The 11,035-nt window shown below is 46.0% G+C and overlaps 1 protein-coding gene across 1 annotated transcript; it reads right to left on the bottom strand.

The window, feature by feature from the left end:
* Positions 1 to 272: 272 nt before the first annotated feature.
* LOC141945356 (leukocyte elastase inhibitor-like) lies at positions 273 to 11,035 on the bottom strand. The gene is given in 9 exon segments (XM_074873421.1): positions 273 to 1,667; positions 1,670 to 2,015; positions 2,544 to 2,711; positions 3,238 to 3,380; positions 3,697 to 3,814; positions 4,870 to 4,998; positions 5,430 to 5,492; positions 5,746 to 5,930; positions 6,790 to 11,035. Coding segments are annotated over 8 exon segments (1,191 nt in total). The 5' UTR covers positions 5,914 to 5,930; positions 6,790 to 11,035; the 3' UTR covers positions 273 to 1,611.

The raw sequence follows: 11,035 nt of genomic DNA on the forward strand, positions 1-11,035 counted from the left end.
GAAAGAGTTTTCTTTGAAACATTTCCCAGTGATACTAAAAAAAACCCAACAAACCACATTTAGCATCCATTGTTATTTTCAGAATGGCAAATCAGACAAATACAGGTGGAGGACATTTAAGTTCCTGGTGGTGGTAAATTACACCTCACTATGCTTTTAGTTCATGGATGAAATACAACCGGCAAGAGACAAGACACGTGGCAAGATGTTCAAAAGCATTGAGTACCTAAGGCATCTTTCAAGTCAGGATTCAAAAAGCCAGACCAATTAAATGCTTTGAATACCTTTATTGCTGCCACACTATATGGTTCAGGATACTACTACAGTTTAACAGGACTACTATAGTTAAAGTTACTTCTAAGTTATAGTTCATTGTTGTAAATGTACTAAGCTTTGGAAAACCACATTCACTCATGGCATGCAATGTGCCAGACCATGTGTCTACATATGATGTTTGCAGCACGAGAGAAAAAAGGGAAGAAATCAATATTCAGCTTTCCCCAGAAACAACACACAGGCATGGCACAGCTGAGGACAAAGGAGGTGCAGCCCACTTTTTGTGGTCAGACAACACATCACTGCAGGGCTTTTGGGTTCCCCTGAAACTTGCCCAGGCTTTATCAGACAGATGGCTGGCATCATTGTGAAGGTGTTCGTGGCTTGGATTTGCACAGCAGGGAAATGGGACTGCTCTGGTGACCTTAGGGTGCCTTAGGGACCCCTTACGGCACAACACTGATGAGCCTGCACTCCCTTAGGAGTGCTGTATCACACTGCAAAGGCTTGCTGTGGGATCACAGCCAGGCAAAGACCATAACCCCTCAAGGCCCACCAGAGGAGAAGGACTTCTATCCCCTGTGCTGAACGGGAAGACCAGTTTACCTCTGCCCAGGGATAGCTTTTGTGTCTCTACCCCTGTGAGAAGGGCTTTTGTCACTTCAGAGGTCCTTCCTAAAGGGAAGGGCTGGAGAGAGTACCTGAGGAGAAGAGTGAGGGACAAATGCAGCTATATATCTCCATGCCCAACATCTGTGTGGAGCTTCACTCAGGAGATGAACATGACCTGTGGGTTTCACTGCCATCATGGCAGCCAAGATCCTCCCCTCATGGTGGTGTTAAGAAGCTGGAGGTGGGGTCACTGGAGATATGTGGGAGGAAAGTGGGGAGTTCAGCACTGAGCTATCTCTGGCTTGGGACCTGGCAGCTGGAGAGGAAGGTCTGCAATACCTTCTGAAGGCTGGCCCCACCACCAGCCTTGCCATACAGCTAAAGAGGGGAAGCATTATTCTGGACTTCTTATTTATACAGCACTTCACCCAGCTGTTTAGACAATCCAACTCCAATGAGAGTTTTTATGGTTAAGAATGAAATAAAAATGAAATAAGCTCCATTAGAGTTGTCCTCTCATTTGAGAAGAGTTCTAAACAGGAAAGGCCCATTATAATTTTTTCCGGTAGTCTTGCCAAAGCAGCTTGGTGTTTTTTCTTGGGATCAAGATTATGGATATCAGGAAATGCCAGTGATACTTGCAACATGTTGTTTATGCCTTACTCCTTTCTACCACAGTATTGTGCTCTCTTTGGGAAGACAGAAGTAGAACCTGCTCTACCCTTAGGGGGAACAACATCGGCCAAAAAAGAGAATGTTCTTGCTTGGATTGTGTTTAAGAAGAGGAATGGGTGGTCAGCTCTGAACTCATAAGGAATGGAGACGCACGACGAAATTATTATAGTCATCACTGTAGCAGCAGCTGCCTCAGTGCCTTCTTCGTTAACTTCCACAAAGGACTTGTGAATGACCTTGGAGAGGAACAGCTCAGGATTTGTTGAAAGCCCAGAGAAATCAGCTTGTTCAAGGACGAAGGCATCCCTCATCCCCAGAGGCTGCAGTACTGGTATGAGCTCACAGGTCTCCTCCATTCTGAACCGGGGCAAGTATACTGTAATTGTTTGCAGATACACATTCTCCATGTTAGTCCATTCTGCTAATTTCTCATAGGTGACAGCACTCTCTAGCTGCAAGGAGAAAACACAGGGTATCAAGGTCATGAGAAATTAGATCAAAATGCTCACAGCAACACTTTCCTTTAAGGAAAAGCCTGGTTTTCACGATAAAGACAGAACCTGTGCCCTACAGCTGCCAAGTGTGAAACCAGGCAAATTCAGATCCAGCCTTCTCAGAGGGATCATTTCTTCAGATTTTTACCAGACACCAACACAGCATCATGTCTTGATACTTTTGCAAGTTCCTTTTGCTAGTGTTACATTTTGTCCACTGAAATAGGCATTAACTCCCTTGGAAAGGCTCCAAAGTGTTGCTTTTGAGTAGGTTTTCTCAGTCTTTCTCTGCTCTCCTGAAGCGATCTATATAACCATAAATCTGTCTAATCTTTATGCAGGCAACAGCATTCCACCTATGGAAAGCAAGATAAAACCCATAACAATAGAAGATACAAGCTTGGCCTGCATGGCTGGGAAGCATCTTGTTTATGTACTGGATGGACAGATAGTTCTTCCGCCCAAGAACAGAGGCAGGAGTGTTACCTGTTCAAGGCCAGTAGTCTCATCACAGATGTTTTCTGGCAGAAGAATGAACATGCTGAGCTCTTCTCCAGTGTACGGGAGCTCCAGCACTGTCACTTGCTCTTCTTGTCTCCTGGCTAATTTATACTCTCCTGTCTGACACATCATTGGTACATTCCTGTGCTCTCTCTAAAATACAGAAAGTCAAACAATAGCCAGAAAAAAACAGGCAAAATAAAGCAAGTAATAAACACCACAGGATCAACCTGCTTGAAATTTCTTGCTCATTTTCCATGAACACTCCTCAAACCACTATATATTTTTGCTGAGAGCATTGGCAGAGGCTCGAGCTCAGTGAAAGCTATAACAGTTGCTCTAAGGGCTTCTTGTTCTCTGCGCTGTAGTTTGTGCTGCTCCTCTAATGCCACTTCCACTACAACCCCCAGGAAAGGCTGATGTGTCCTCAGCAAAGTGTCCTCTATAACTCAGCCTCTCCAAGGAGCTACCAAAGCTTGCCCTCACATGACCTCTTTCACAGAGGCACTTGGGAATAGGATGTTGCTTTCCCATTTCTCAGGATGAAGGATCTTGGCTTGGATAAACTGGGCCCCCACACCTGAGCCAAGCAGAGACTTACTCTGTGGACAGCAGAGCACAGGTTACCCAGACCTTCCCCACTTTCCCCTGCTCCCCACAGCTCTTGTCCCAACTGTACCTTGTTCAGTTGGAAAGGCATTTCCCTGGTGTTTCTGTCCTCAAATTTTATAGCCCATTGCCCTTTGAAGTGTATAGCGTTGACCAGAGCTAGCACCGTTGTGCTATCAATAGAGCCAGGAGGGAACAGATCTTTAATTTTCCCTTTAAAACAACAAACAAAGATGAATTATGCTTTTATTTTGACCATTGACTAAGGATGATCCCATTGCTTCCTCACTTGGAAGAAATGTCCTTTCATGGCAAGAACCGATCTGCAGGTTTAGCAGAGTCAAAGCTCCCAGGAGCTCAGGGCCATCTTATGTCACAAGCTGCTTTTACAGTAGCCACAAGCAAAATGAATCACTCCATAGCATTTCTGAATGTTGCTACACTCGGGAAAAGGAAGAAACTCATCTTGACTTCTCACATGGTCTTGTTGCACACTCCCCAGGTAGCCAAGTGGAGGCCTTGTCCTTACCACCAGTTTGCTTTTCCACCCAGGAATTCATCTTCCCTCTGGACTCTTCAGCAGCATTAATGAAGTCCACTGCTTCCAGCTCTGCATGGTACAAATCCCTTGCGGAGTCTAAGTATTGCTGCAAAACAGGCAAGATAGCTGGCTCTCATGATTGTGATTGGGGAGACACTTGACCACAGGGAAAAATAGGAGTCCAAGAAAAGGATGCCAATCTGTAGGCCAAAGCTCTGTGTGGAGCTACTTGTTACAGTATTAATGTCCTGTGACTCTTCAGGAGGGATTTTCTGGGCAGAGGGAGGTGTCAAACAACCATTTCCTGGGACATCTTTCATGTAAGTTGCAGCTCAACTGTCTTTTACTCTTGATGTTCTTTGTGAGAAAGTGTTTTGCTTTTTCACCACAACAACCATTTCAGCAAGATAGAGGTAGGGGAGGGCAGGGCTCAATCCTGCCAGCCTGGGCATCATTGATGGTCCCTCCTCCCCTGTCCTTGCAGAGCAGCCTCCCCACTGCTGCTCCCTGGCCCTGCTCCCTCCCTCTCACTGTGTGTGGAGACCCATTCACTTCAAAGTGCCAGCAAATGAAAAATAACATGCAAGGACTTCATCTCCCACATTTTGCACAGCACAAACGAGCAGAAAGAATGCTCTGGGATCAGGCCATTGAAGTCAGGTCTCATATATACATGTGTGTGCAGATAGAGAGAAAAATGACGTGAACTCTTTCCCCATGATCCCAGTTTGCAGCCCAGGCAGAATGGATTTTTTCCCTTGTCTGGAATGATGATTGCTGTGGAAATGCTCTGCACTACACTACTTCCCAAAGATGCAAATGTGCTCCAGCATTTTTAAAAATGTAGATGAAGGGTGCCAATTCCATCTATATCAAAGCATGAAGAAACATAATTTTGGTGGAAACTGCTACCCAGGGCTTTCAAAAGTATTATCTCCTCCTCAGGAAATGAAGACCTTGACTTTGTACAAAGCCTATTAAATCTCATAAATTGCTTTCTTTATACTCTGCTCACTCTGTGTTTCATCCATTCATGAGAACTTGCTTTTCTGTCACAACAGCAGCAATGCAGAAACATGCAACTTGCTGTCCTTAGCAGAGTTCCAAGTGTAGTACAGAATTTTTTCAAAAGCAAAAAACCTGTAAACAGTTTTCACTTACCTGAAGGAACTGAAAAGTTGCTTCTCCAAAGAGTCGATTGGCAATGCTGAGGGAACATGTAGCACCAGCCTTGCCAAGGGCAGACAGAAGCTCCTGGAATTGAGAATGGGCTCCTCCGGCTTCTCCATACTGCAGGCAGCAGGGGAAAGCTTTCTTTAGGAAGTCATTCTCCCCTGGAGCTCCATCCATGTACCCTCAGGCTGAAACAGTGGTCACTCTCCCCAGATACATTTGTGGGGCCAAGGGGCAGGCAAAGACCCACAAACACATGTCTGGGCTTCCTGACCATCCAAAGTCACACACTTGTCTCCCTCCCCTCCTGTAATTTCCACTTTGAAAAAGGATCATCCTGTTTAAATCTAGCAACACTTTACACAGCAAAGCAACCGGGTCTCTTCTGCATGTGCTCATAGGTTTCAGAGTTTGATGAGAACAGGGCTGATCTCTGCTCTCACCATGTTTTTGGATGACGTGCTGCCATTTGGCAGGTAAGTTTGCCTTGCCCTGCTTTGCTTCATACTACGGTTCAATGTTATCATACAGTTCAGAGACTATCTCACCTTTTCAGGGGTGCTCTTGGTTCCTAAACTTCTCATGCTCAGCACCTCATGAATATGAAGCACCTGCGATATAAATGCAATATAAATATATGTAAATAGATTAATTAAGATACAAAGAACACATTGAGGCTGCACTGGAGCCTCACAGGCACTGCAAGTCAGATGAGCATGTTTGGAAAGGAGAGCTTTGAGACCTGTAGCTGTCACTTCTTTCAGTTTGCTGCTTGTGAAGAACATGGCCCGAACTGCCAGAAGGCCTCTTTTCCATTTCCAAATATAAGCCAATATATTTCCAAATAAAAGGAAAGAAACTCACCTTTTCTATCTCTTTAGCTGTGTTGCCTCCGGCACCCAGCTGGACCATGCTCAGGGCAGCTGAGATGCTCAGTGGGGAGAAGAAGATGTTTTCATTTATTTTCACTTTGCTCAGCTCTTTGAAGAAGTCCAGGCAGAACTTGGCATTTGCTGCACTGAGGGACCCCATCGTGGCGTGGCCAATGCCTACAACAGGACAACTGCGTAATCCATCTCACAAACATTGCCACGGTCAGAGCACACAGTGTGGAGAGAGTTGGAAATGAAGACCCTTTCTCAGGAAACTCAGTGCCCCAAGCACTGACTCACTCCCAGAAGCAGGTTTCAGACCATGCTTAGCACTTCACAGCGAAGTGCACCCCCCCTCCTGACCCAAACAATCACCTCTGGGCAATCACCCCTTTAGTCATACTCTTGCTCTTCTCCAGTCTGCTCCAGCTAGCTCCACACTCACATTCATGTCCTCAACTGTTTTTCTAAAGCTTTGTAAATAGGGTCATATGGTCAACATCCTGTTTCGTGCAAGAACTGCTACATGGTTCAGAAGCACTGGCCAACCTTCAGACGCTGCGTTTCACTGAAGTATATTGTATGAAAACTTTTTTTTTGTTTGTATATTGTGTAAAACACGAAGTATATGATTGCATGAAAACAACCAACAGAGAGACCAGCAAATTGGATTGCCAAGACATAGCCAAACAACAGTGTAGAAAGGCCTTCCTCTACCTCCTGAATTTGAGGTAGGGAGTTCATACATGTTGCAGTACTTCTAAGATAACTGACTTGCCATTTATCTCCTTTGCCTTTTAAGGGAATTACCAAATTGCCTCCTGCTGTTGAGCGAGCTTGTTCACTCAAGCAAAGAATTTGTTTACATACTTCCTACATCCTGGGACTTTCTCATCCATCAAATGTGGAAGTCAGCCCTGTAGGCACAAACACCGCAGCCTGCCTTTGTGCATGGCTGCAACACATATTGCCCCCACCCAGCTTCTGTTTCCAGTGCTATCACTACCCTGAGAAAAGCTAAAGCTGAGAAAGTTACCTTCTCCTGGGAAGAGCTGACTCTGACAGCTTCTTCGCTGATGGAGGGCAGTGTCCTCCCTCGTCTTAAACAGAAACCAACCTCTGTGTTTTCTGGCTGCCTGCCCAGTTTATTTCTGAAGATGAAGCGTGCCTGGGGAAACAAAGGTGCAACAGAGAGAGTACCAGGAGAATGGCTTTTAAGGTCCCACAGTAAAGTGGGAGACACAGTCCCGTTTCTTCTGGTTTTCACTCTCTGAAACAAGTAGGGAAAGAAGAAAGTATCTTTTTCCTCTCCCAGAGAGGAGGCACCCTGATGATGCTGCTGCATTTCATTGGCTTGCTCTGCGGAATCATCTCAGACGTGATAAGCAGCTGCAGAAAACATACAGTAACAGCAAGAGTGAAACAGAAACAAATCAGAAGAGCCTGATACGCAGCGTTCAGAGAGGTACCCCTCCCTCTCCCTGAAGAGATGAGATGTACATCTCATAACCTCTGTCTTGTGGGGAGCCCTGATAGTCCTGCAGCAGATGATAGAGCTGGGCCCATAAACATGACATGTTATTTCTTCTTTAACCCACACCTTCCCAGAGAGGTGCAATGATCCAGACTGTGCCCCAGCAGTTTCTCTGCCTGAGGGCTACGCCCAGCTGGGGCTGCCTCAGCACGGGCACTTTGTCTGTCTCAGGGATCTCAGCAAGTTTTTCTTCCAGTGTCAACAAAAGCCAAAGAGTGGAAGGAGCACACGGTGGCCTTCAGCAGCACATCCCAACCTGAGTTTTGAGCATCTCCCAGCCTGTGGGTCAGGAGGTGGCAGGCCTAACCAGGTGCTACAGAACCTGGTCCAGAGGGCAGAAGGAGTCCCAGTTACACAGCTTTGGAAACAGATCCTGGCACTAGGATTCTCCCATATGGCAAGAATTTTAGGGAACAAGATTTTTTCCATTGATCTTATGCAGGAAAAGGGCAAGAGGAGGTGAAGTGAAGACACCACCAGCCCCACTTAGGAGACCTCAGTATCGTCATCACTGCTGGTCATGTTCAGGGAAGATCATTGAGCTGGAGCAGTTCCTTCACTCAGACTGGTGCTCCTTGCCCCTACAAGGCTGGACATGGATTTTCCCCACGACACCACAGAGAGTTAGACACTGCAATGAGGGCACTTTCAGCTGAGGTGCTCAGCTCTGAATATTTGTTTCTGTACTCCAGCTATGGATCTGGTTTCCTAACCCCTAGGTCTAGCCCACAGGTTTCAGCAGAACTGTGTGGGGAGGTTAAGCCATCAATGGTTTTGGCTTGAAATGCATGTGGGGCTCGTGAGGCTTTTGTTGAGCTCCACGGTCACTGTCAGTCTGCATCTCTGGATGGCTTGCACAAAACAACAAGCAAAAAAGGCAGCAAGGTGGAATTGCTCCTGTCTGGAGGCACAGGAGATACACCAAAGGCCCCTGGATATGTTTTTCAAGATCCTTCATATTCATTATCATTCATGAACAAGAAAATGGGCACCACCTTGCCAAAGCACACATTTACTCATCTTTTGAGCCTGGAAGCTGTTCTGACAAGCAGCAGACAGCTTTTTCACAATGTTTCCCCCTGGGGTCTTGAGGCTGGTTGTGGGCTGAGTACTGTGCTTATTTTAGGCCAACAGGCACTATGCTAGGCACTGCTCCAGGCAGTATATCGCATTTTTCACAGAAGACCAGCAGCTGACTCCATTGAGCAAAATGCAGCTGAGTCCCCACATAGATATCCCATGATGATTGCATTAATATAATCTGAAAATATTATTTGGAGGACTTTGCCTTATATGAAACTCTGGATTGAGAAAGCCTTTCCCCTCAGTGGTCACCACTCTACCATTTAGTAAGATAATTTCTCACTCAGCAGGCTGAGGGCTGTGGAAAAGTCAGGACTGGTCATTGCTGGCCTGTGTTTGGGGCTGCTTTGTGCTGACAGATTTCAGGGGAGAGAAGTGACGGGCAGCAGAGCAGGCTGCAGTGGGGGTCTCTTGGGAAAGGCACTGTCAGGGTGTGAGTGGGGGAAGAGCCATGGCTGGTGCTGCAAGGTTGCAGGCTGCAACAAGTGTTGTGCCAAAAGCTAGCTGCATCATGAGGTGTTGCGCAAGAAAAGAAGACATCCATCAGGGTGTGCAATAGAGGTTCTTCAGTAGTGCTTTTCCAGCATGTTTAAAACTGTCAGTAAGTGTATGGAGAAGCTGGACCCTGTTTCCAAACTGTAGCAGTCAAGTGAGGGAGTAAAGCGAAACAATCTTGGAGCTGTGTAGGTGGCAGTGCTCTTATACAGAACTCATCTATAATGCAGTTATTGAACTGCGAAGTTATCAGTCCTTGAGTTCCCTTCTTGTGTCATTAGGCTGCATTCATTCAAGTAAGGGCTTCAAAAGGAGGGTGGGCATTTTTCCCACCCAGCCTATACTAAAACCTAGTGCCTGATAGTGCTTGGTGCATTCACCTGGGAGACACAGGCTTGAATCCCAGCAAGGGTATGGGATACACTGAAGATGGGCCCTTCACCTTCTGAGCCACATGAATTCCTCCACTGCAGAAGCTATGTATCATTTTCACTTAAAAAAATGAAGTCACTCTAATGGCATTTTCAAGGAGCATTATTTGAATAGCTTGCACAAGGTCTGTTTTGAATGCAGACACTAGATGTTCTCCCAGGATTTGCACCTGCTGTGGTTTGAATTTGGCTGGTAGCCAATCATGCTGTGGCCAGTCGTTTACTTCTGCCCCTCTTCCCCAGTGAAATAGGGGAGGGACAAAAAAACAAAATTCATAGGTTGAATAAAAAAAAATTTAGTAATAGTAAGAAAACAACAGTAACAATAGTAAGTCCAAACAGGTAATATATAGTGCAGTGGCTCACCGACCGGGGACACAGCCCACCCCCAGCAGCGATCCCGACCGCACCAGAAATCCCGCTGTGCCAACCGGGAAGATCTTCTAAGGAGGATGCTAAACATTGGTTCTATTGTGTAAGTTTGATACTTTGTACAAAGGATGCAGGCCTTACTAGCAACTAAACCCTTGAAGAAGAGCTAAAAGACTGATAAGAGGGGAACATCTGCCCAAGAAGGAGCCAAAGGCTGGATGATTGCCCAAGAAGCATGAAGGCAGCGAAAACCGGTGGTAACTGAGGGAAAGGTAAAGGCAGCAGGGGGAGATCGCGACCACCAACTCAATTGGATGAAACGGTTAATGCACCCCATCCCCCCTCAACGCATGCGCAGAACCCATGATCCACCTTTTCTCATGTCTCATGCTAATGAGTTTGTGGAAAACCCACCTCTCCTCATCTAGTATGCAAATCAGCTGATAAGACAAACTTAAAAGGTGATAGAAAACATTGCTGTGTGCGCACCCACCACTCAAGATTACCAGACATGAGACAATGCTGGAACTTAGTGTGGTGATCCAGATTCTTTGACCTTCTTTTTCTCCTTTCCTTTTCTTTTACTTCCTTTAATTTCTTTTTTATAGATTTGTCAATAACAGGCAACATCGCTTACTATTCTTTTACAAGTTCAAGTTGTTTCTATGCAAGTAAAACTTTTTAACCAGTCCTTTGATGTCGTTTCATCTTAATTTAACCCGAGGGAATCACAAAACTTTTACGACTCCCTGGGCTCTCAGTCCAGGTTGTAACATCACCCGCAGCTGTTCGTGAATCCTCTAAGAAGGGCTGTGGCCCCTCAGTTTGGAGAAGAATGGTGAAATACTGTGCAACCTAAATGCACCATGCCAAATTTCAAGAGCAGCAGCAGAGACTTGCTGTATAAATTTCTACTGCCACCACTTGCCTCACTGTCCCAATCCAATATCGGGGCGGGTTCTTAAACGATCCCAAGAGCGAGATTAAGACACAAACAAGGTCAGATGCTGTATAACCTTGTGAACTTTATTTCCCGTAACAATTAGTAATAGCGATAGGACAGAGAGAAAAATGAAAGAGAAAGTCAGAATCCCTAAGCCAGAAAACGGTAGAGATGCAGCTAATTACCGCCACCACCAGGGATCCAACGATGTTCCGTAGACTCTGCCTCAGTGCAGGTGGTGGTGCTCCAAGCTCCGCCGAGATCCCAGCTCCAGGTAACAGGTGTCGAAGCAGGTTGCAAAAACGGTGGCACCAAGAGAGGAGTACGCAGTCCTTTAGTCCCCACGATTTCCCCGAAGAGTCCGCCCATTTCCACGGAGCTCATTATAATATGTGCCGCCCCGTGGTCCTCCATACACGCATGC

This window comes from Strix uralensis, chromosome 1 (genome assembly GCF_047716275.1).
Source record: "Strix uralensis isolate ZFMK-TIS-50842 chromosome 1, bStrUra1, whole genome shotgun sequence".
Classification (NCBI taxonomy): domain Eukaryota; kingdom Metazoa; phylum Chordata; class Aves; order Strigiformes; family Strigidae; genus Strix; species Strix uralensis.